We start from the raw sequence: 26,099 nt of genomic DNA on the forward strand, positions 1-26,099 counted from the left end.
GCCCAGATGAGCCGTCCAGTCTGATGTGGCTTCTACGAGCCGTTCAGATTCTGAACAATTTACATTTACAACTATTTCCGCTGGCCGGAGTTTCCGCCATTTTTTCGTAGCGGTGTATCGCGTCATTCAGGCAGCCAATCTACACAGTGCCTCATAATCAAAGCCCCGCACACTCAGAATCCCGCATAGATAATGAGGTTAGAGAATGGGAAGATAAACACATGGCTCAGAGGCTGAATTTCTAATTTATTTAGCAAAAACAATCAAAAGCTTGTTTTTAAGACATTCAAGGCCTGTTTAAAATAGGTATTAGATGCCATAATAGGTCCCCTTTAACCCTCCGGGACATGTAGGCGCATTTTACGCACTTTTCACTTTTCATTTTTTGATTATTTTGGCTGAGTTCATCCATATGGCATGAATTTTGGTGAGATTGTGTAGTTTTATATGATCTTTTAATTTCCAGCTCAGCTCCTACAGTAAGTCTAAAATACACTCTGTACAAACAATTGTTACACTCTGACCCTTTAGCGCAAAAAACGCACCATTGAAACCCATTCAAACTTCAATCCAATAATAATCCAATAATAATCCAAAACAAAAAAATCTACTTTGCATGTAGTATATTGAAAATAATTCATTTTTTCTGTTTTTTTATCTAAAAATATGGTGGCATCATGAAAAAAACCTGGCATTTAAAGGGTTAAAATCTTTAAAAAAAATCATGAATATTTGATATCAATACTTAGGTCAGATATTGGTGAAAGAAAGTAGCTCAATTAAAGTAGAATATAATATCAATATGTTTTATAGCTACCTTATGAAATGCGCATTTTTTGCGCTAAAGGGTCAAAGTGTAACAATTATTAGAACTGTCCCGGAGGGTTAAATAAAGTACCAAGCAATGTTTTGAGTGGGTTTGATCAGCACTCATCTGTAAACGCCAGGTAACACAGTCAGTTATCGCCGCCGCCAGCAGGGGGCGCTGCGTCTCTGCTGGAAGCGGCTTCACCGCAACAGCCGAAGAAGAAGCGGCCGAGCCGCTCCCGTCTCTTCCAGCATCATCAGTGTTTCTCCATCATTTCCCCCACACGATTAACGCTCACTAAACTGGAGCCCTCTGCAACCTGTCTGCGTGATTCCTACTTTTGGCATCAGGTATTTATCAACGCCTTAATAACGGTGCTGTTTGCACATCCAGCGGTGCCGGTACCGTGTGTTTGGGTGGTTTTATCCTGTTATTCCGCCGAGGCCCGCGGAGGTTTTCCTGCTAACGCCGCTAACCACTGCACTGACAGGAAAAGCCGCTTAGTAGATTATAACTGTTCCTGGACAGTACGAAAAAATAAAAAAGAAGGAAAAAAAAACTTGACACATCTAAATGAAATCACGCCCGTGAGTAATTAGTCAGAGCTTGGTGAAAATGGGCGTAGCAGCTGGTTAAAAGGTCTATGTGGTTGTTTTGACAGGATTGTTGAGCATCTTTGTGACACTCAACACAATAATAAACTAACTATTACAATGATATAACCAGCTGTAAGCAGTGCGTGAAAAAGTAATAATTATAGTAAAGTAGTCATGTAAAAAGTTTTATTGTATTTATTTATTTATTTATTTTTTTAACAATATTTTTATTGAAGTTCAACAAGCATATCAAAACTTATGTCAAATTTACAAACTTGTTCCACATATATATACATATATTTCCCCTCAAACAATCACACAAATAGTAAAAAAAAATAAATTAAAGAATAAATTAGACATCAAACTAATAGAGTGCTGTAAAATTAGAATAAAAAAGGCAGGATCGTAATTTATTTATTTTGATTAAACTCAGCTAGTTATTCTCGCCGAGTTTAGTGTAGTTTGTTTGTGTCTTTGAAAATATATAACTCAGTCATTCGGGGTTAGTTGTGAAAGTCGAGTATAATATAATTCAGATTCAGATTCAGAAAACTTTATTCATCCCCGAGGGGCAATTGCAGGACAACTGAGCAGCAAGACGTTGAAAATCTCAAATAGAACAAGAATAAAGTAGAATAAAAATGAACAGGGCATGTCTCCTTATGTACAAAAAAATATATAAATATATGAATGTCAGAAAAATCATGTAATAATAATGTAAACAAATAAATAAAACAAATAGAACATTGTTTTTTTTTAATACACCAAGTGGACATAATACAAACAAGATACAAATACAAATAGAACATTGTTGTGAACAGAGGCTGCTGTTCACATGTCACCAGCGTGACAGGCCCAGGGCTGCACTTCTGCACTAACCAAGCTTTATGCTTCTAAAAACTGTTGAAAACAAAAACACAAGAAAAATAAATCATGTTTAACTATTGGTTTCAGGTTCCAATTATATCAGAGTGATTGTTACACAAAAAAAGAAAGAAGTGAGTCTCTTGGGAGATAACAGTTGGGTCTCCATCCTGCAGTATGTCTGACAAGAGTGAGCTGAAGGCTGAGCTGGAGAGGAAGAAACAACGGATCGCCCAGATTCGAGAGGAGAAGAAGAGAAAAGAAGAAGAGAAGAAGAAGAAGGATGTGAGCACTTTTTTTTGGGCGTTAGTTTTTTATCGTGAGATGTCATATTGAAGAAGAATGTGCTCTGCATCTGTAGGTGGACTCAAAACGTGGAGGTGAGATAGGCTCCTCCTCGGGCCATGAAGACTCCGACCTGGAGAGGAAGAGGAGGGAGGCAGAGGCTCTGTTGCAGAGTGTTGGCATCACCCCTGATGTACCCCACGGTAAATACACAATGCCAGGATGTTTTTATTCTGACCTTCCACCTAATATTGCATAATAACCTGGTCGTTTGCTTGTTAAATTTGCAGCATTTACAAAGAGCCTGTCTTATCGTTGCAGCTTAGCTTTGTGTCCCTCTCATCGTTCCCCTCAACACTCACAATATATCTGTATATTATATGTGTGTTGTGCATGACACCTAAAACCTGCCTGCCATTTATTTTCATTCTCTCTTCTCTCCCCTTTTGTCTGCCCTTTTTTGTTTTGTCCTCCTCTAACTGCATGAAAATCCATTCACTCACTCATTTGCACACTTCTTTCGTCCCTCACTTTCTCCCTCACGCATTCACTGTCTCACTCGCTGTACTCACTCCCTCACTCACTCATCCTCCACGGATCACACACTGCCTTACACACACACACACATTTTCACAGCTCAGCCCCTGAGGGTAGTAACAGAAGATACGTGTCTGTTTCACTACCTAGTCCCCGCCCCCATGTCCCCCTCCAACAAATCAGTGGGCAGCGATGCAGGAAGCCAAGACTCTGGGGACGGAAACACAGGACCAAGGTGTGTGTGTGAATCTGAGTGGAAGTCAGAAAGAAGAAGAGATGGTTGTTTAAAGTCATGTTTTATGTGTTTAAGTAAAGTACTTGCATGCAAAGTGTGTGCTTGTGTCAACTTGATATTTATGCTCTAATGATTTTTTGCTCATCTATTTGACTTTTCACCGGCACACTGATGTTTCTAAATAAACACTCCATTCTTCTCTCTGTCTCTTGCTCACTCTCTCCTTGTACTTCCCAACTTTAACATCTTATATGTACCTCATGTTTTGCCCGTCCTTACTGTTTGGTTTCATCTTTTTGTTATCCTTTTTTTTTCTTGTTTTCTTTGTCTTGCCTTTTTCTTACTAACACCCTCTGGTGTTTGGCTGTATAAGGACATTGCATTGGGATCCTGACCCCTCTACTCTGCAACTCCACTCCGACTCTGAGCTGATGGGGTACTGCACCTCCTCTTTCCTTTAGCTTGTCTTTCAACTTTTTGTGGTTTCATCTTAGATTTGTCCAAATGTGTTAGTACATCAAATATGTTCGTACATCTTTATTTATGTTCATACATGTAGGATTTTCATTCAGGCCAGGTTCATGCTCCAAAACTGATTGTCTATATTTGCACATGTAGACGTGGTGCTGTGAGGCTTGGGATGTCCAAAATGACCCAGGTGGACTTTGTCCCAAAAGAAATGGTGTCCTACTGTAAAGAAACACAGACACCTTCGGAGGCACTGTCACACACTGATCAGAAAGCAGGTAAGCAAATACACACAGTCTTTCCCCAGTCTTTGTCATGAACTCAATGAAAGAAACTTCAAAGAAATATATGTCTGTTTTTGTTGTAGATGAAGAAGAGGATGAGGAGATAACAGCTCCCCCACCAACAGAAGGCACCCAAGAGGAAAATGCTGACCAGGGCGAACAGGAAGTAGAGGGTACAGAAGTTTGCAACACATAAACTCGAAAATCGAATGTGTGTTAAGGTCTTAGACTGACAAATCGTTCAAAGTTCTCTGTTATTGTATCTTTTGCTTCTTTTACCATATCATGTAATTCTTAACTCACCTAAAGCAGCTTGAGAGACATCTGTCCTGGAATTTGTTGCCAGAAAGCTTGTAACACTTTTCTGTGTGTAGATGCTCCAAAGGAGCTGACAGAAGAAGAGAAGCTGCAGGTCCTGCACTCCAACGAGTTCTTGTCATTTTTCGAGCATGGCACTAGAATTGTGGAGAGAGCTTTGGCTGAGCAGGTGGACGTCTGCTTCGACTACAGTGGGAGGGATCTGGAGGATAAAGAAGGGTGAGGCAATTCACAAGCAAAAAAAGGAAGAAAAAAAAGCTGAAATTAGACACAATATCCTAATCAATTGTTTTTACTGAACTAGGGCTTTAAATCTAAATCGGATTTATTAATCACAATCGATGTTAAAAAAAAAGAATTAAAATTAAAATTACAGAGAGAGCTCGTCTAGTCATCTTTGTTTGGTCAAGAAAATTGTAAATGGTGTCACTTTACTAAACACAAGGAGGATTTACAGCATCTTTCAATTGCACTTCATTTCCCAATGGGGAAATTTGTTTGCTATTTTTCTTTAAAAGTAAAGATAAAATATTTGAAACAAGTTATTCCATTGTCTTTTGTAGTTTTACCAAAAAAATCGAAATCGAAAATCGGGTTTTCAGAGAAAAAAAATTGGGATTTTATTTTTGTCCAAAATCGCCCAGCCCTATACTGAACTAATTTATAGATGTATGTTGTTGCTCACAGCGACTTGCAGGCTGGTGCCAAACTGGTTCTGAACAGAAGGTTTGCAGATGAGTGCTGGACTAAGAACCGAGTGGTCACCTGCCTCGACTGGTCTCCTCAGGTGGGATGCAGTCACATGTGTTAGAAATACAAGTATAAGTTCTACTGGCACAGGACTGGAATTTGACAAGTCTTCTTTGCAATGTTGAAAATGACTCCTGCATGACCTTTGTCATTGCATATGTACTCTAGACAAACTCCAAATGCCAAGTAAAGATACTCTCGCAAGGTTTTTATGTTGTAGCAGCAACCTTTTTATTTTTGTCTCCACTTAATAGTGACTCCTGTGTTCATTTCAGTATCCGGAGTTGCTGGTGGCTTCATACAACAACAACGAGGACGCTCCACACGAGCCTGATGGTGTGGCATTGGTTTGGAACATGAAGTACAAAAAGGCCACGCCAGAGTACATCTTCCACTGCCAGGTTACAATTACCAGAAGTCGTGTGCAATTTCTCTGCCTCTTGGACAAAGATGTTTTTGTAAAAGCTTCTGAGTTTAAGAAAGAAAAAAATCTGTCTCTTTTTGCAGTCAGAGGTGATGTCTGCTGGTTTTGCAAAGTTTCACCCTAACCTGGTAGTGGGAGGAACATACTCTGGACAGATAGTCTTATGGGACAATCGGAGTAACAAGCGGACCCCAGTTCAGAGAACCCCCCTGTCTGCAGCTGCACACACAGTAATGAAGCTTTGGCATCATCATATATTTGCAGCAAGCACTTTTCCCTACAACTATTATGTTTGGCTTCTTTTTTTTTAATTTCATTTTGTCTGTAAATAATGTTCCAAACTGTGCTCTGTTGTGCTCAGCATCCTGTCTACTGTGTGAACGTGGTGGGAACCCAAAATGCTAACAACCTGATCAGCATTTCCACTGATGGCAAGATGTGTTCCTGGAGCCTGGACATGCTCTCGCAGCCGCAGGTACCTGGATGGATGACCACAGAAATGTCATTGTAAACATCAGCGGCTCTTTGTGAAGGTCTAAAGCTGTGTTTTTTCCCTGCAGGACAGTCTGGAGCTCGTGTTCAAACAGAGCAAGGCCGTGGCTGTGACGTCCATGGCGTTTCCTCTAGGAGACGTCAACAACTTTGTGGTGGGGAGCGAGGACGGTTCGGTCTATACCTCGTGTCGCCATGGCAGGTAAGTGCTGTTGGAACTGTGTTCTTGTGAAAAGCAACCGTCTCACTAAGGTCCTTAAATCTGCTGAGATTTATTAAAGGTGAATGTTAGAGCTGGTTGCCAATCTGATGTATCATTTATTACAGTAAAGCTGGCATCACCGAGGTGTTTGAAGGTCACCATGGTCCGGTGACGGGACTGAGCTGTCACAGCGCTGGTGGGCCTGTCGATTTCTCTCATCTCTTCATCTCCTCCTCTTTCGACTGGACTGTCAAACTGTGGAGCACAAGAGTGAGACGTGCACAGTTACAGATCATTGTAGTAATAGATGCATTACTGCTTGTGTTTCCTACAGAGGCTAGTTGTTCATAAGGGCAATCTGACGACACACCACTACTAGAAAAAGCATGAATTAATTAATTAGTAATACATTCACATTGACCAGCTGGAGACCTATTTTTATACCAGTGTGACCACAATGTATGCACCGTACTATAAGCCGCTACTTTTTTCATAGGTTTTGAACCGTGCGGCTTATACAAAGGTGCAGCTATTCTGTGGATTTTCTTCCACCGCTCGGGGCGATCTAACCAGAATAAGAATCAACACTAAAACAAAATAAATGCAAAGAAGAATATGCTATTTCTTCTTTAGCAGATAGAATTAGGTAGAAGCAGATTTCAAACAGATATATCGATAAATAAATACCGGTTATTTTCTCTTGGTTCTGTCCCGTTTTAATCAGCAAAATTGCTACCGTGTTAAAAGACACCGTTAGGAAAAGATCTATTTAGGTACAAACATGTACATCATTTACAGTTCAAAATCCCTCTGTACATGTAGTAAATATCTAATCTAACAACATAAATATCTGCGGCTTGCATATCTTTTTTTTTTTTTAAATAGAGCGGATGCGGCTTGTATGCAGGTGCGGCTTCCAGAAAATACACATTATATAATAACACTAGAGTAGAGGGAATACATTAACAAAAATACTACCATTGTTGATTTCCATCGGGAGAAACTGTATGAACATACACGTGTACATTTGTGTGTGTGTTTGTGTAGGACATGGAGGTGTAGAACATTTTTGACAACAACACAAACATCACTTTGAGATTATTTTGTCATTAGCCGGCACTATTTCTACTTACTTCCTCTGCATCTTCTGCTCCAGAGCACCCGTCCGTTGTACTCATTCGAGGACAGTTCTGACTACGTCTACGATTCCATGTGGTCCCCAACGCACCCTGCTCTGTTTGCTTGTGTGGATCTTTCTGGACGCCTGGATCTCTGGAACCTCAACAATGACACAGAAGTATGCGCACATACGTAGAAAAGACACTCTTTTATTTCTTTACCCTTAATTACTGGAAACAAATGTGAGAATGCTGCAGACTGATAATTTGACCTTCAAAGCCATCAGAAATGCGCATACAGGGAGATCACAGTATGCTTGAATATGAGTGTTTGTAAATGTGATTTGTTGCAGGTTCCCACTGCCAGTGTGTGTGTGGAAGGGGCTCCGGCACTGAACCGTGTGAGATGGTCTCAGTCTGGAAAGGAAATTGCCACAGGAGACTCAGAAGGGCAGGTGCAGATCTACGATGTAGGAGAGGTAAGATGTCAACCCCTCCTGTTAAGCTTTCAAATATGTATATCTTTCCCTCTAACTCCTCGCGTGGCATGCTGTTCTGACACCTTTCTTGATGTCCTTCTGCAGCAAATATGCGTCCCCAAGGCAGACGAATGGACGCGCTTCGTCAGGACGCTGGCTGAAATCAATGAGAACCGAGACGAAGCCGAGGAACTCGCCAATGCCTGATGCTCGAACTCCCCACTAATTGCTCATGAATTCCTCGTCAGTACACTACACACCTATAACACATTAAATGAAACAGCCAGGGGAGATACTCTCTCCTTTTCCCAGCTTCTACTTATCCTCCAAGTACAACTGGGCCTGAGGAAATGTGCTGAGCTAGAATGGACAGAAACGACAACTTCACACAAGGTTAGGTGTGTCAAATAGATTTAGAGGTTCATTCGTAGTGAAGTTGAATGTCACGTGTAGCAGTAGAAATAAAGAAAAGGGAGTTAAACTGAATGATGAATTAAGAAGGTTAGAGGGAAGTTATTTTCAGCATACGTAGGTGAAGCTGTCCACTCTGAACCTCTGGCTTTGATTACGTCCTCAAGCTCCACAATCTACCACTCTCCGGAAGCCTCAACCACCTCTTCTCTTTTTTTAAATATGCAAAACTTTATACTTGTTCATTTTTATCGTGCTTTTTACATTTTAATATTTTCCAGACACATTTGTGCATGGCTTTTAAATGTTTACGACAGAATGAAAAAGATCAGAAGCTGACTCTCATACGTGCATATCATTAAGACATGTAGAGCGTAGCTGATGTGCTTATATGTGCACAGTGCGGCCCGTGCACAAGTGTCATTCTTATATTTTAACCACGACAATATTTAATATTTATTCTGGTGGTTTTATTCATTTAAATATATTTGCATATTGTTTGTCTCAGAATTTGCTTCTTTGTACTACAAGTTTGACTAGTACAATCCTGAAATAAGTACAAGCTTTTAAGATAAAAACACCTGCTTGACTTGGCTTGAATTTGACATAGTTGTGGTTAAATGTTTTTTTTTCTATTGAAAAACCTGTAACAAAGATAAATGTTCAATCCTGTGCAATGATCTTTGCAACGAGGAGCAGGAAATGTTCCATGAATTGTTCTCTTCAAAGAAGAATCCACTAAACCCTGGGGATTTTAAAATCAAGTGTATCAGAGGTTGGAATTTTTTTTTTCTTTCACCACTGAAGAAATTTTACTTAGTTTTATTTTTTATTCATTCCATGATGCAACATCCAACCTCACCAAGCTTGTAGACATTTCACTCCAAGTTAAAATGCACTAAAAGGTTGAGTGAAGCAGCCATATTTAATGTACCATGAATAGTATTCTGCTAGTCGTACTTTACTGTACACTCCTAACACAATGTATGTATGTTTGCACTTTTCTGTTGAAATAAAAACTCAAAGCAAACCAGTAAAATTAAAACACTATGGATGATTTATTTAATTAAAATATGACATAACGACATAATCCAGATACATTTAATTTATTATTACCTAATTCTCTGCTCATAATTGTTATTATATTGAGGAAAAAAAGAAAAACACAATTGAAAAACTCTGTACATCAGTAAGAGTGATTTTTGGAGACCAGGACCAAAGGCCCCACGTTGCCATGACATTACAGTTACTGTGTAATGATGCAGGCGGAGTGTTACGGGAGTGTTCCTCGGTACAGTTATACAATATGTACAGCATGTAGTCTCCTGTATGAGGAGTTGCAGACAGTGAAGCCCCACACACTGTGCAGATGAGTCTATCGTTTCCTATGACCACTGTCCAATACATTAAGTCCTATTCATACTGGAGTATTGGACAGAAAACAAATCATTTACTCATGAGAGAGGAGTGCCCAAGGTTCAGTTTTACACAAATGCAGAAAGAACAACACAAATGATAGGAGTGCCCAGGAGCACACAGTCACTGAAGACACTAAATAGCACTCTGTTTCAGTTGCTGTGGGCTGTGTGGTGTGCAGCTCTCTGCCTCTGGAGATGGCTTACGACAGCGGAGAGCACACCGTCACCCTGGAGAAAGTAACAGGCTGGTCATTTATTTTTAAGTTAATGGCTCCTCATGTGCAGAGTGCATTTTTACTGTGTGCTTCATTTAAGTGTCTTAGTGCCTGGCTCCTGGTTGTGGAGGATGGTGAAGATACATGGAGATGTAAACTTCTACGGAGCCTGAACGGGTGCAGCCGAGACGGGCTCTGGGTGGTGTATGGAAACCACACCGGATGACTTGAATTTGGGAAGATGGAGGCCAAATTTGTTCTCCACCCCTGCAAAAGTAGCAGCAGCCAGACGGTAGCCTCCAATATGGTCTGCATTGATAGGAGGAAGCTCCGAAATGCGAGATCTGGGTGTACGCTCAGATCCTGCAGGACGTCTGGAGAGAGCAGAGGACAGGAGTTATAAATCACTGAAATTTCCAAGCAAGTGTTATAGGATTGATTAAAAAATGGACAGGAGGAATATAATTGTAAACTTACAAACTGCAGATTTAAAGAATATTGTTTTACTTATTTATGACCCAGACTGGATGACGTAAACTTCATCAGGTTAAACACAAAACAGGCCTTTGTATTCAAACTTAATACTAAAATATGGTAACTGAAGTTAAATTAAAGTGCATTTCTTAAAAATGCACTTTAATTTATTCTTTATGTAATAAAAACATGTAGGTATCATCAAACTGTGAGGAGAAACAACCCTCTTGTTTTCTTCTTTTTTTGAAGGACGGTGCTTCACAGTGACAATATTAATGAGAAAAAAAAGAAGCTGTTTTTCTGATAATAAAAGGCTAGTTATCATCAAGTAGCAAAGAGGCATGTCCTGACACACCGGGCAAGCTGCACAGGAAAACACTCCAGACTGCTATTTTGGTGCCTTTCAAGGCCAAACATTCTAAAGTAAGGGCTAACCTCACCAAAGTATTTTAAACATAGGAAGGATCAGGAAAGGTTGTCAGAGAATAATGCAACAAAAGTCAATTCAAAACAAATACAATTTTCTGTAACTACAAGACTCACATGAGGATCAAGGCCCTGTGGATAAAGTCTGTTCAGTTTTTATTACCTAACATATCTGGATCTCAGTTAAGTATGTTTTAACGTGTTATATTCTCAAAAGCATGTGTTTAAATGTAAAAAAGTTTTAAAATTTGAATAAGAGGAATGCGATTTATCTAAACACCCTGAGAGAGATATAATAAACACACTTCTGCAGGCTGGATGAGCAGAATGGCACAAACAATGTTTATCTCAACTAATTTTTCTTCATTTATAGTCATAGTATTAAAGTTAAACCAGGACCAAAGTGTTCGTAATGTGGTCGCACACATGACTTGTTTCACATCTCAAAGTGGCACTTGCTGAGTTCCAGTAACTACAATTAGCAGTGGCTTTTAAGCATTTCCTAGTGACCTTCCAAAATAACCCCACATGCAAAAGTGAGTAAGCAACTACAGCTGCACAGCAGAGAGCCCAATTTGGAAACCAAATTATTTATTGACGGCTCTGTTGATACCTTTGCTGTGGAAGATTTGCCGACCTTCAAGAGCAGAGTGCATTGTTTAAGCATCTAACAGCAAGTGTTAAGTTCTTCAGATGACTAAATAAATGCACCAACCACACATACAGCAACTAAAAACATGACGCTTGTGACTTGCACGTTCTGCTGTTCAGCCTAATAAATGAATAGATAAATAAACAAACTTACTGTCCTCCAAAGTCAACGTAGAACCACCGCTGCAAAAGCTCATAAGTGACAAGTGTCACACCAAACTGAGGCGAAGACCGGCACATGCGAGCTGCAGAAAAGCGACAGACAGTTCACCAGCGGTCCCATGCACAGACGATCCGTGACACTGCACACATACTGGCTCACAATCACAGACACGCACCTCCGGCTCCTTTCCACAACGCACGGAAGCCTTCCTCTTGCATAATCTTCCTGAAGCAGTCGATGACCCCTGTGTAGGTGGTCTGTCCAGCTCTGGCTGCAACTTGGAGACGTGTCTTAATGACATCAGCAGGTGTCACGAGGGAGGCCGCAGGGATACCTTGGGAAAAAAGAAACAGGAAGCCATGTAAAATCTCCTAAGGAGCTTACTTAATAGTGATACTTACAGTCACTTTAAACATAACATCAGTAATGTTTAGATTATATCTTGAGTGAGCATTAACTGCATCTGGTCATTTGTGGTTACCTGCAATTGCTCCAGCAGTGAGAAGCTGGAGAGGACCTATTTGACCTTGTTCATCAGCAAATTGAGCTTTAAGGTGGGCGTATGCCGGAAAATAGATGGCTGAGAAAGGGATATCCCTTAAGAAACAAGCTTTAGCACCCTGGACAGACACAGGAAAAACAAACAAGACTTTGTCAGTAAAAGACAGCAACAAGAGGAAAGTGTGTCTTCATGCCAGGATGAGTCCCAGTGAATGAAACACAGAGAGAAAATGCTCTATATAACCTTGTAGAGACCGAAGAAGCCCAGGTCACGGACCACGCTGAGCGCACTGACTCGAGGCCCAGTGGTGATTTCACCCGCTACTTGCAGGCGAATCTTTACAATCTCCAGAGGGTTGGTAAAAATCACCTGAGAGCCTCCAGCCTGAATCAGTGTGGAGAAAAGGTACTCGATAAAACACTCAATACATATAAATAAAAAAAATATGATCCTGCTTAGTCACATGTTTGCAGCTAAATGCTGGGAACAAAGTCTTGCTTATGAAATGTAATGGAAAAAAACAAAATCCTCATCGATCATTTACTTTGCCATTTCCTGGGATGGTAAGTTGTGCTGGGCCAATGTGTGTAAGGCTGAACAATGCTATCGAAAACAAAAACAGAAAAAAAAATGCATGTTTCTTTTGACATTTTGCTCTGGAAGCAATTTAGTATTGCATCCATCATAACTAAAAGTGATTTGGAGATCTGCAAGCAAATTATATAAAAAGGCAAAATGTACACGATTTTGGTCATGGCGCTAGATATAACAGAAACCGCGGGTAGCTCTTGAATTCACAAAGAGGGAGGCAGGAACATAAAGGCGTGTGAGACCTTGTACTTACACAGCCACCAGCCATAACTTCAGCGAAAAAAGGGATTGTGTTGTCTTTTTCGGTGAATTTATCCCTTACAAAGTCATTCACCTGTAGGCAGAAAGTAGATGGGCATTCATTGTCAGCCTGAACATAACGTTTTCATTCAACAATTTTACAACTACATGGTTTGGTTCGCAGAGGATAAATTTACAAGTGTTCTTAATTACATGTGCATGTCTTTCTCACAAAATTTTAGTTTGGAGCATTAACTATTTATGCACTCAAAAAGATTAAGCCTACTAGTCTGAAAAACACAAAATAGAGGTGACATGTGGTTCACAGTACCGGAAAAGATGACTGTAAATATAACAACCTTCATTTAGTAGGCTTAAACAATTCTAGCTGGTAACAATAAGCTGGTTTTTCCTCTTCTGCTGTGGTCTGAACCTCCTCCAACAGAGTTGATACAGACAGGAATGAACATGCCAGTGGCAAAACCAGTCTTCTCATGGGAGCAAGCGTGTAATTTTACCTACAAGACCAATATATCTGGCCCGAATCCTTCTCATCCTTTTTAGATGTCTCTTGTTTAAACTCATTTTATATTATAAATTTAGGTTTTTCTTTTTCTAATATCAGTTATATGCGAGCACATCATCGTTATTACACGAGCTTAAGATTTATTGAGTGTCTGAAACCTTACGTCCCTGGTAATCAATAGACAAGTGACAAACAAGGATAGCGAGGAAACAGTTTACTTTTTGCAGGGGGAACGACAATACAGTACTGCACAAGCTGCATTGTAACTTATCCTGCACAAATTTAGGTTTTTCTAAATGAAAGATAAAACGATAAAGACAGTATGAATCCATTGTGAATAAGGACTGCGGTAGGATTATGCATTGTTTAAATGAGAAATGGGACTCACTGTGAGTTTAATAGCCTTCTCGGGTGCCACACCAATGAGCTGAGGAACCAGACCTATGAAGGAGATTAAGTGACAGTGGAATCAAATTTCAAACATTGCTCTCAGGATCATTCGTTGCTATAACAGGGTTTATACAGCAATCCTTATGTTAAATTTAATACCAATTTAATACCTTTTTCACTACCTTCAGATTTTTTTAAAAAACTGTCACAACATTAAGTGTTAATCACGGACCTTTTAACATTAATACAGATTTTGAACTATAGAACACTATACAGAACAGATTTATAGACTCATTGATGTTGACCAGATGTTTCACATTTATTTCACTTTGTGAATGACAATAAAATAGACTGCTTAAAATGTAAAAGGTAAAAAATAATACCAATTTAAAAAAAAAAATACCTCTGACAGTGAATTTAACACTTTTAATGGCCTTAAATTTGGCAATTTTCATTTATCACTTTTTAATACTTTTTAAAACCCTGCGGAAACACTGTATAAAAATGCCACACGAGACCATCACCTCCCCTTTATATCCTTTCCTCATTCATGCTATTTAATTTATCAATTGGTTGGTATATTATTTCTGAAATTAAATAGTTGATGGACAGCCTGTGAGGGGATTGCTGTATCACACGCATGTTAAAAAAAATTTCAAAGACTGTCAATAAAAACAGTGACATTTTGAATGTAGGTGTCACAAGAAACAGTTTCCTAGCTCCCATCCCCCAAGGGCTTCTGTACACCGCATGATTTTCTTTCATGGACGTAAAGTTTCTTCATCAGTAAATAATCACCAAGTAAAACAGGAAAATGAACAGCACTTCAGCAGAAGCTTTTGTGTGCAGCAAATGTTTTTTTTTTTTAAGGAAGCAGCAAAGAGGAAGAATGTTATCCTGATCATTGTTGGGGAGTAGTAAAGAGAAACTGAATCACATGAATTCACGTCATTTCAAAATGCATTTCAACTGGTTAGTCAGGAGATCAAGTCACAGGATTTTTGACATTGCCATTAATTTTCTCAGGCAGTCTTTGGTTGCTAAACCTATAAGACAGTCATCACTGAACTGCTCACACTGTACAACATGGAACCAACAATTTGACGCCACGAATGTAGACATAACCCACAATTCTTTCATAATGGCAGTTTTATCTGTGGCTGCCCAAATCATGCGATGTATATTGGACCAAATCCTTTTAGCCTGTGTGTCCTCCCTTTTCAGATTATCTATTGAGGGAGGATGAGAAAAGTGAAACATCCTATTGGCCCCTCTGACTCTTTCCTTGGTTGACGGTATGACATTGGCGCACCCACACACACACACCCTTTATATTCACATTTTTGAAAAAAACAAGTCAAATCTTTATCATAAGTTCTTTCTTGCGATTATTACTTTCACTGAAAAATGTTGTCAATTTTTTCCCAACGTTATCTGCTATTGCTGTTGCACTATTCACCTCAAATAATATCTATTTCTCTCATCCCAATGAGAGCCATCCCAATGTAAAGTCCCTTGTCTTTAAATGTAACGTTTATGTTGGGTCTTTGAGAAAATAAATACATTTATAAAGAAAGAGCAGGTTTAACCTTATAAAATATAAATACTGAATGTGTGTTTTAGCTTTCTTTACTACATTAAACCATAATAATAGGAAAAAAATAATAGCACTGGTTGCCTAACATAACAGTAACGTGAATAGATTTATGGGCTAGTGTAAATGCATTTAAGAGCTCTGCCCTCCTGACACTACTTACCTCTATAGAAACCAAAGAAACCTTCATAGCGAAGGACTTTCTTTGCACAGTCAAAGCTGTTCTTGTACATCAGTTCTCCAACAAAGGACCCAGTGGACCTCTGGTTCTGCATGCGAGTCTTCACCAAGTCGATGGGATATACTGCCGTTGCTCCAGTGGCTATTCAAACACATAAAGCCAGATTAGGTATAATTCAGATATCAGAAGATGGCGTAGGGCTGTCTCGGGTTACAGGGCATCTCACCTCCAGCAATGGAGCCCAGGGTGAACCTGTAGGCCGACTCTGCAATTTGGAGATACACAGGCCTAGAACCCCCTTGAGACTAATGGAAACACAAGAATATATGACCAGGCTGACTATACACAAATATTGATGATATTGCTGGAATCTTTAAAATGATAACAGTGAATATACTGTAGAATGTCTTCTGCCCAATTTGCACTGGACTTGTGTCATCTAGGGACGTGTGATAACGTGTATTAATTACAGAGGACATTTGTGATGTTAATACAATATGAAAGCTGCACATTTTGTAAATTCCGTGATCTGTGGTTAAAGTCTTTTTAAAAATCTCCTTTACAAGTCTTTTCTGTTCTATTATTATGGCAGCTGCAGTGAATATAGTGATATTATATAATGATATTAGCCTACAAATACTGCAAATGATATATTTTTGGCAGATAAAAATAAAAAATAATTTGTCAGCATTAAGCTTGACTTGAGTCCTGTGAAAAGCAGGAATCAGGTTAAGCGGAGGACTGACAATGAGACATGGATAACCACATGCAGTAAGACATGTCCTACTGTATGTTGCATCAAGCTCAAAGACCAGACTGATAGAAGAATTTAAGCTACAACAAAAGATCCTGTTATCGGGGCAATTTAAGCATGTAGCCTATGTCCTTTACAGGTTTTATCACCTGTCAAGTGTGACACTTGAGCTATAGAGTATGTGATCAGGCTCTTCCAATTCAATATTCAAATTTTATGTAGATTAAATGTTAATTGTTTAACATATCACACACCTTTGACAACAAATTAAGGGATTAATGTTATAGTAAAACAAATTATAGTAAAACACAGACTTTGCTTATAAAATAATGCACTACACGAAAAACACAGACATTACGTGTAATTTCTGAATTACTGCGGGTCCCCAGGTGATACTTGTCCCATGCAAATAGGGCATAATTCAGTGTCAGAACATTTTCCAGAGATATCGCTGATTTGGTTTTATGTCGTTTATTCACTGCTCAAACAGTCGTCTACAAGCATCATACCTTTTGAGTTTCAGCAAGATGGTAGGGCAGAGATCCCTCTTCTAGTGGAGCTATCCTTTCAATGTCAGCAAGGTTCAAACGTCTGAAAAACATTGTCCGTTATCTACATATTCATCATACAACTCCCAATATTTTCTATAAATATAAATTAAGACCACTAGCTCAAGATTACTTAAAATATATATGAGCATAACAGATTATATTATGGAGATTCTGAGTGGAAGAGTTTTTACCCAGAAGGAGAGTGCAGCCCTGATAACTGGTACAAGATGTCAATTTCCATTGGAGTGATCTGACCAAACTTGTTGGCAGCATGAACAAACTCCTCTGCAAAACAAGGATAGATGTAAGGGAAAACTTTACAAAATACACATGCTTAGTTACATCATGCCATAAATTCAACAATGTGCACACCTTTGGTGACGAGTGTGTCTTTCCGTGTGCCGGCCAGCGTGCTGTAGATCTTGCGGATCAGCTCCATGTTGTTCAGGAGGGAGTTGAATGCATTGAAGTAAGAGAAGCTGACCATATGAGAGGTGCTGCCACCAGCAGCCTGAAGGAAAAACAGCAATGCACAACTGTTTCAGGTGTGACTAGGAAAAGAAAAAAAAGAAGATCCAGTACATCTCTAAATGCCAAACTCTGGCAGCAACTTTTTATTGTGTGAAAGCTTGGTGACTTCAATTTGATCAAACTATCAGCTGACTCCAGATGTTTGAGCTAAAAAAGCTTCCGCAGACAGCTGGGTACTGCACCATTTGGAGTAGAGTGAAAACAAAACTTGTGAAAACAAACCGAAACCAACTGAAAAATGATACACATGCACACCGACATATGTGAAAACAGAAAGAACACTACATTTCCCATGAGCACCAGCACGTACTGCCGGAAAGATCCTGTCCCCGTCGCGTGCATTTGTTTTGATAGTGAATGAACGGGACAGACTTTCAAAACCACTTTTCGGTTTTCAACGGTCGTTTGCAGGATGGATAGCGAAGAGGTAATGCATCTATTTTTGGCTAAACAATATAATATGACGATGTTGAAAATCACTAAGTTCAACTTGGTTTTATTAGTGAAGTCACCCCCGCCCCCCTGTCCTGTTTCAGCCAGATAATGCGCCCCAAATTACAAGCTCTGGTTTTGTTCTACTGCACCTTTTTCCTGTCACGTTTTTTAGAGGGACTTCGTCATAAATTAGTAGTCCAACATACTTACTGACAAAATACTTTCTTTTTTTCGCCTCCTCTGATAAAACTTTTATTTTCTTCGTTTTTTTCGCTGCTTCGGCCATGATACCAGCTTCTGCTGAGCTCTGCGCTCCACGCCCCGCCCAGCTTTCGTCTCGACTACGAATCGGGAAGGAGGGGGAAGTGACGTATGCCGTAAAGCAGTCAAAGGCGTAAAAATGTGTAGTTTTTTAGTGTGGCAGGGTTCCTACCATGCTCCTCAAAGTTACATAGTGCCAGTGAAGGTGATACAGACCCCCCCCAGACCATGACAGAGGTGTCATTAAACCTGTTGTAAGTTTATGTACCATCACAATGACTCTGAAAATATTATATTAAAGGTGGAAAAGTTACATAGGACTGCTTTAAAGGTTAAATATTCCACATGGGAAACAAATATGGTTTTACCTCTGTTGAATGTGCAAATATGTATAACTGCAAAGGTCAGGCTGGATCAAATCTTTACAGGCTCTGTTTGTTATGTTGGTTTAAATGATCTCAGATATTTAATGAATGGATGGATGGATTTGAATAGTTATTATTAACAGTTGAATAGTTATTCATATAATGCCTTTGTCCCAATTTTGGATTGAACTGTGTTAATGCCCTTCATGCTCGCAGAAACACTCACTGAGACAAGGTTTTCCTCCACAAAAGGTGTGAGCATGTGGTGCCTGATCGTAGCCATAATGTCACTGAAGTCCATGGCGGAGATGACACCATTCTTCCCCTTGTCCTTTTGAGCAAACGCCTGGCGTGCATGCTCCAACTGCAGCTCCTGCAAACACACCACCACATGACTAAGTGTAAAAATAGCCAAAGTAAATCACAGTGCCTGATTCAAAAAAAGTACAAAAGAAAGGAAACAATAAAAAAAATACAACACTTCAAGCTGGTCAGATTCTGTTAACTCTACGTACCTGCAGGAACTCAGTGAACTCAAGGTAGCTGAGATGTTTCTTACGATCGTGGCCAAAATGCAGACGGATGAACTCACAGTCCCAGTTGAAAGGAATGTGGTGGTGCACTGTGGTTTGGCTGAAGATGTCTTGCACATTCTCTGAATCACAAACGAACATAAAAATACATTTATGCATAAAATGCTTCATATCCAGGACGAAGATAAAAAGCAATCATTGTTTTAAAATTTTAGTGCCATAAAATTACACTTTGCGTCACGCAGAACGTAAGTACATAGAAGTTTGGAGGCCAAAGAAAAAAGAACCAGTGTTTGAATATGATTATGCAAGTGCATCTAAATGCACCAATTAAGCATGAGTAATCTTGTTAACAATGTCATGTTAGGAAATAATCTCCCCACTCCAAGAGAATATTTAATCTACTCTGGCTGTGTATTGCAACTAACACAGAAAACTAATAAGAACTTGAAATTTGTGATGCTGTGAACATTTTCGGTTTAAGTGAAATCGCTTAAATACTATCCCCAGACCCAAATGCAAATACTCTCACACAGAAAAACACACAACAGTTCATACCAAAGGAAATGGCACCACTTCCATTCTTGTCAAACAGCTGAAAGGCTACTATGAAGAGGGTATCTGGTGCACACAACACCGACTCGAATGCAAGAAACTCCTGGAATGAGATTAGCCTACAATTGTTTGCAGAGAGGACAAAGAATATAATTCTTTAAACAATCAAATATACATTGACTTATGTTTTTGTAAGTAAGACAGAAAATTACATTACGTAAAATAAAGCAGAGAAAACATACATTACTGTTGAGCTGGCTATTATTTAATACATGATAACACAGGAAGAGTTTTTTTCTTATCAGCAGGCATTGATTACTAATGATGAGCTCTGTGTGTATACACTGATTACGTCATTACATACCCGTCCTTTGTGGTATCGGCTACAGCTGCGATGAGTTGGACAGTTTTGGGGTTGTGGTGGATCTGTGTGTGCAGTCCCAAATACTTCTGAACAAAGTCTCCAGGGGTCATGAACCTCTCTCCATCCTTGTCCAATACACTGGCATTCTGAGGAGGTTCAAACAGACAAACAACATCCGTTTGGATGAACTGTGCCGATGCAAAATGAATGACACAAACAAAGGTGACCTTCATTAACCCATTATAACCTGAGAAAGATAACCTGAAAGTTATCCCCCAATGACGTAATGGTCAGGGTTCAGAAGCATTGCTGTGTTACAAGACAGTACTGTGTTGTATACAATGACATGTTTCTTAAAGATAAAATACCAGCGTGAACATCATAAAACATACATACTGACTTCTTTAACTTTAATTGCGTCATGAATGCAAATTATTTGCCAGAATTGTTGCAGGTAATATAATATAGTTCTTTGGTTAGTTTTCATTTATCAGACGCTTTTAAGAAATCACATAGGCCAATTCAAAAAGAAAACTCCCGCACACCTTCTTCTCACCAGACTAGTCAAAAAACTTCAACAGTCAAAACTTTGATGCCTTTTTTGATGCCTTGAGAAAGGTCGATGACCGAAACGTTGGCCCAATAAAATACTAGTCTGGTGAGAAGAAGGTGTGCGGGAGTTTTCTTTTTGAATTGGCTGCGGCTTTCCTCCTCCAACGCACCTTTCTGCATATCCGGTGTGCAAAAGGTTTTCTGCTTTAAGAAATCACACAGGAAAACCAATTATCCATCACTGGCCATGGTATGCAAATGCATATGAACAGCTGATACAACTGCTTTAGCAATTGCAGCATAACATATCAGAATTATACTTGTCCACACTTTGGAAAGGTGTCTCCGGCACACTGATGTTTTTTTGGCTTGAGTGTATCAGTTATCTGACCTTTGCATTTCCACCAACTTTAAACTGCAGCCCCACATGACTTGTTTAAAGTGGGTCACACTCATCATGCAGATGACAGAGGAGCAAGGTGTGGGTAAACAAAGCCTATTGTTCATTACATCTCATGACCATTCACAGAACAGTACTACTATGAGTCTTCCACTTTGACACATTTTTTTCCCTTCAATGTCACATAAGCGTTGCTGATGCAGCACGCTAAAATTAAAAAATAGAAATACGTGAAACAAGTATGTATGCAAACGATGACAGGAACCCTGTTACTCTCGAATAAAGATCTGATACTTTATGATTTCAGCAGTCAAGATTCAGAGAGGAACCATCTTCCAGCAGATTATTATTATTATTTATTGGATCCCCATTAGTCCGCATAAATATGAAGACTATACTTCCTGGGGTCCACATTAAATCAAACAATTAATCAACAATACAGCATTTATACAAAGAATTGCATAGATCAATTAACCTGAAAATATTAACATAAATTTCTCAGTGCATATGAACAAATACTAATAATAATAATATGAACATTGAAAAATTAACATGAATGGATTCCTTTAACGTAGTTTTCTAATAGACTATTGTAACAGAATATTATGTCGAAACACAGTTTCTCTCAGTTTACTTTTGAAACTAGCCATTCCTGTGGTTGAAATCAAGTGTGGGGGGAGACTGTTCCAGTGAGCTACAGCCCTGTACATAACAGACCTTTTGAGTGCGTTAATTCTCGGTAAAGGCAAGGTGAAGTTGTTTGCTGAGGCCTGTCTAGTTCTATAATTATGTTTCTCGTTTGTCGGATGAAGTTGTAAATAAAAAAAAAAAACAGGTTTCTGTAAGGTGTAAGTCTTTTTCAAAAACATTATGAGACTATAAGCCAGTCCTTCTTCCACCTGCATCCATGTGAGTCTTCTGTGCATACTCCTGACACTTTCTCTAATAGAGCACCTCAGAGCTAGGCGTGCTGCCCTGTTTTGAGTTAGCTGCAATTTTTAGATGAAAGTATACTTTTCTTGAAGTACTGGTTAAGCCACTTTACACATAATTGCTGTAGTCTCAACAAGAGTAAACTGAACATTGTGGCAGCAAAAATCACTGCTATGTATAAAGGACAAACGTGCCCAGGTATTCAAACAGGGAAAAACAGTCACAAGAGGGTGTTAACACATCTGATAAATGTGTGACCATGCACGCCGGAGCAGTGACTGACACTATTACTGATGCTGATTTTGTGAGGGTGAGATTTAGTCAAACTTTACCTTCTGGAAAATGGCTTTCAGCTCACTTGGGTCCCCACGTTTGGTGGACTGAACCTGAAACACATGCAAACAATTAAAAGGACGTGATGACAAGCTTGAACCATTCCTCATAAATTTAAATTTTAGATTAAATTGACTTTTGCAGGCGATGCAGATTCCGATAATGAGACAAACAAGCCGTATAAAGCCTAACGACAGCAGGCTGGCTTGCAGAAAGGACACATATAATGATGGAGTGAACCCTACAGACGACCCGGTAGCCGGCTAGCGAGCACACTGAAACATGAAAAGGACACGAACCCTTGCCATTGTATGTTCAGCTTTAGACCAGCAAAACGCGAGAGTGTGATAGCAAACAAAAAGACGAGGGACCGTGATAGATGTCACTTCAGCGGTCAGCCGAGGTGACTTTATCCCCGCAGGACGAGCCAGCTCTTAAGGCTGAATTATGGTTCCGCGTTACACCGACGCAGAGCCTACGGCGTACGGTACGCGGTGACGCGCACCGTACGCTGTACTACCCTACGCTGTACCCTACGCCGTAACTCTGCGTCGCTTTAACGCAGAAGCATGAATCGGGCTTTAGCAGCGCTAGCTGCGGGGCTGCCGGGAGCTGCGGGGCCGCGCCGCGGGGACGCGCCCCGCCTCACACACACACACACCCCGCTACTAACGAGCCCCGCGAACAGAAAACGAGCAGAAAACAAGCGCAGACAATAAAGAAGAGGTTTGAAAGTCGCTAAGGGAGCGATGCCCAAGTCACCTTGACCGCCATGCTGGCCTGACGTCACGCGCTGCGAGTGAGAGAGGCGTGCGCGCCCCGGCGCGTGCACGTCTATGGCGAGCCGTTTTAACATTACGGACCCGGTCCGTCCGAAATGCCTTACTAAATAGTATATACTAAAAAGTATACTTAAATTCGGCACACTTTTGAGTAAATATCAGTAACGTACATTAATTCGGACGTACTATTAAGAGCGAACACGGCACTTCCTGCCGTTGGGAGGGGGGGTTGTTACCATGGTAACCTGTCACAGCAGCGGTAGCAGCAAGATTACATTATATAATATTATTATAGATGAATATTATAATATTAATATTATATAATAATATTACTATACTTAATATTATACTTATGACATATACGTATCACTTAGCAACCAAACGCCGCTGCATTGCATTGTGGGAAGTTTCTGCTCGGCTAGTGTCCATCAATCATGGATGTATTAATCCACACTAAAACATTTCTCCAGAATGAGTATGGATAGTACGGAGCCCCTAAAGGGACACGGATTTTCTTTTTTTTATAATGAGTTTTACGCGCGCGCGTAAAACCTTTAAGTGAGCACGTAAAACCTTTAAGTGAGCATGTAAAGTTGTTTACTTGCAAGCAAAGTGTAATGTCCTTATAATGGAGTCCCAGGTTAAAATATAGCTCAGCTAAATCCTGTAATGTCTTTTCCATTCATAAACAGAGCAGGGCGAAACTGGATGGCTCCAGTTCCAGCAATACTCCCATGTACTTGTTTATACGCGCTCACGTAGAACAACTTTTAGGCGCTCACTTATAAGTTTTGCGAGAGCGCGTGAAACTTTTTAGTGAGTGCATAAACGTTTTACGTGCTCACGTTAACAACTTTACGTGCTCACTTAAAGGTTTTACGCATGCGCGTAAAGGTTTCACGCGCACGCTTAAAACTCATTATAAAAAAAAATAAAAATCCGTGTCCCTTTAGGGGCTCCGTAGGATAGAGCATATTATTGAGTACGGTCTAATGTTTCGGACGCACTAAAAAATCTAGCACACTCATTTTGCATACTCATTAGGGTGGAAGTATGCGATTTCGGACGCACCGACTATCCCCGGGGTCGGAAACCCAACATGTTGAAAGAGCCGTATTGTACGGAGCCCCTCTGGTGACATTTGAAAAAAATAAAATAATGCGTGGCCACGCATTAATAACTCGTGGGCACGAGATAATCAATGCGTGGCCACGCATTATGTATCTCGTGCCCACGCATTATTTTACTCGTGGATGTCATTATAACCTACTGTCTGGACTTCGTGGATGCAACTTCATTGGTGGGATGGTTATTCATCATTAATAACAGTAATTATAGTCTATATTAAAGAGCAAGAGTATTGTCATGGCGAGTGTAGTAATAACATGTGACATTTGAAAAAAATAAAATAATGCATGGCCACGCATTAATAACTCGTAGCCACGCATTGATTATCTCGTGGCCACGAGATATTAATGCGTGGCCACACATTATTTTATTTTTTTCAAATGTCACCAGAGGGGCTCCGTAGTATTGGTCCGAAAACACAAAAAACAAATATGTCAGATCTCAGGGGAATTGTGGCAAAAAATTATTCAACTAATTTATTCTTCCTCTATATGCCTCAGACATACTGTGATACAATTCAAAATAGTCCATCGTCTTCATTGGACCAAAGACAGATTGTCTAGGATTAAGATGGGTATTGACCCTACATGCTGTGATCGATGCAGACAAACTCCTGCTACGTTACTGCACATGTTTTGGTTGTGCCCTAGGCCAGTGGTTCCCAACCTCTTTTCCTTGGAGCCCCCCCTACTTGTCTCTCAGCCAGGCCCCCCGACCCGTACGTACTACCAAAATAGTCTTTAATGGAAAAAATGAACATTAATTATGTTTTTTTGATACATTTCTCTTTGGTTTACTCTGTATTCATATGACTTTGTTTTTCTCCAATGTCACTCATGTATAAAATACGCACAAAAGGACATAAAAGGACATCAAATATTTCTGGAAAATGTCTCTTTTAATATGAGACCAACATTTTTTTTAACATTTTTCCTTTAACAACCTGTCGGAGTAGATTAAATTTTGAGTAATGATATAATAATAAGGAATGATACACTGTCACCAGTGTATAAAAAACACAAAAATATTCAAGACATTCATAAATTATTCCTAACAATGTCTTATGAATGAATATAATTTTTACAACTGCATAATTTCAAAGCAGACAAAGTTTCGCGCCCCCCCAGAGATCTCGGGCGCCCTCCCAGGGGGGGCCCGGACCCCAGGTTGGGAGACACTGCCCTAGGCTATATAGTTTTTGGCATTCTATTTTTGAGGCATTCTCTGAAATTTGTGGGAAAACAGTGCACCCATCTCCTCTGATTTCATTATTTGGTGTGGCTCCGGTGGGTTCTCTTTTCTCTGGGAACCAACTGGGCATGATGGCCTTCTGCTCTGTTGGCCAGGAGACTTATCCTGTTTAAATGGAAAGATGCTTCCCCCTCCAACATATGGCCAGTGGATTAGAGAGGTCATGAGTCATGTTCATTTAGAAAAAATCAGATATACTGTAAGAGGGACCACCAGGAAATTCTATGTCATTTGGCAGCCATTTATTTCCTTTGCTGAAGGCATGGCAGCTGCTAACATATCTATGTAACCCAAATGTACTTGTATATATGTACCCTTTTTTTGTTGTTATATATATATATATATATATATATATATATATATATATATATATATATATATATATATATATAATATATATATATATATATATATATATATATATATATATATATATATATATATATATTTTTTTTTTTTTTTTTTTTTTTTATGTGTTGATGTCTGAACGCATTGAAATTGGCTGAGGTCCAGTAGGCTACATGTGGGTGGGGGGGCATGGGGATGTTCTGTTCGAATGTACAGGAACTAGTTTTAACTGTCTCCTGTGTCAATTGTATCTCCTTTCTTTGTTATATTTGAAAAATAAAAAAGACCTTGATCTAAAAAACAAATATGTCTGGAGCCGTAAAAAATGAAGTAGTAAAAATGAAGCCGTAGTATGTAGCGTGCCAAAATCAAAGGAGGATG

General features: G+C 39.6%; 2 protein-coding genes across 6 annotated transcripts; one reads left to right on the top strand and one right to left on the bottom strand.

The window, feature by feature from the left end:
- The first annotated feature begins 1,019 nt into the window (after nt 1-1,019).
- LOC133452598 (dynein, cytoplasmic 1, intermediate chain 2a-like) lies at nt 1,020-9,316 on the top strand. 4 transcript variants are annotated; one of them, XM_061732016.1, is made up of 17 exons: nt 1,020-1,158; nt 2,445-2,553; nt 2,630-2,756; nt 3,190-3,325; nt 3,699-3,761; nt 3,944-4,071; nt 4,161-4,250; nt 4,452-4,614; nt 5,083-5,182; nt 5,421-5,546; nt 5,653-5,799; nt 5,931-6,044; nt 6,130-6,263; nt 6,389-6,533; nt 7,420-7,560; nt 7,735-7,860; nt 7,966-9,316. In XM_061732016.1, exons 2-17 carry the CDS (start codon nt 2,446-2,448, stop codon nt 8,065-8,067), a joined length of 1,950 nt encoding a protein of 649 aa, XP_061588000.1. In that variant the 5' UTR covers nt 1,020-1,158; nt 2,445; the 3' UTR covers nt 8,068-9,316. The 4 variants fall into 4 exon arrangements, with proteins under 4 accessions (XP_061588000.1, XP_061588001.1, XP_061588002.1 ...); XM_061732017.1 differs by having other exon boundaries at nt 3,241-3,325; XM_061732018.1 differs by lacking the exon at nt 3,699-3,761.
- LOC133452597 (electrogenic aspartate/glutamate antiporter SLC25A12, mitochondrial-like) lies at nt 9,306-23,028 on the bottom strand. 2 transcript variants are annotated; one of them, XM_061732013.1, is made up of 18 exons: nt 22,972-23,028; nt 22,209-22,262; nt 19,992-20,137; nt 19,631-19,746; nt 19,055-19,194; nt 18,766-18,912; nt 17,320-17,458; nt 17,139-17,232; nt 16,906-16,987; nt 15,869-15,947; nt 15,625-15,783; nt 13,866-13,918; nt 12,965-13,045; nt 12,364-12,504; nt 12,100-12,238; nt 11,794-11,952; nt 11,610-11,700; nt 9,306-10,278 (listed from the first exon to the last, which is right to left on the bottom strand). In XM_061732013.1, exons 1-18 carry the CDS (start codon nt 22,981-22,983, stop codon nt 10,065-10,067), a joined length of 2,046 nt encoding a protein of 681 aa, XP_061587997.1. In that variant the 5' UTR covers nt 22,984-23,028; the 3' UTR covers nt 9,306-10,064. The 2 variants fall into 2 exon arrangements, with proteins under 2 accessions (XP_061587997.1, XP_061587998.1); XM_061732014.1 differs by lacking the exon at nt 22,972-23,028 and adding an exon at nt 22,509-22,743.
- Nucleotides 23,029-26,099: the final 3,071 nt, after the last annotated feature.

The sequence above is a fragment of the Cololabis saira genome, chromosome 10, assembly GCF_033807715.1.
Source record: "Cololabis saira isolate AMF1-May2022 chromosome 10, fColSai1.1, whole genome shotgun sequence".
NCBI classification, from domain to species: Eukaryota; Metazoa; Chordata; class Actinopteri; order Beloniformes; family Belonidae; genus Cololabis; species Cololabis saira.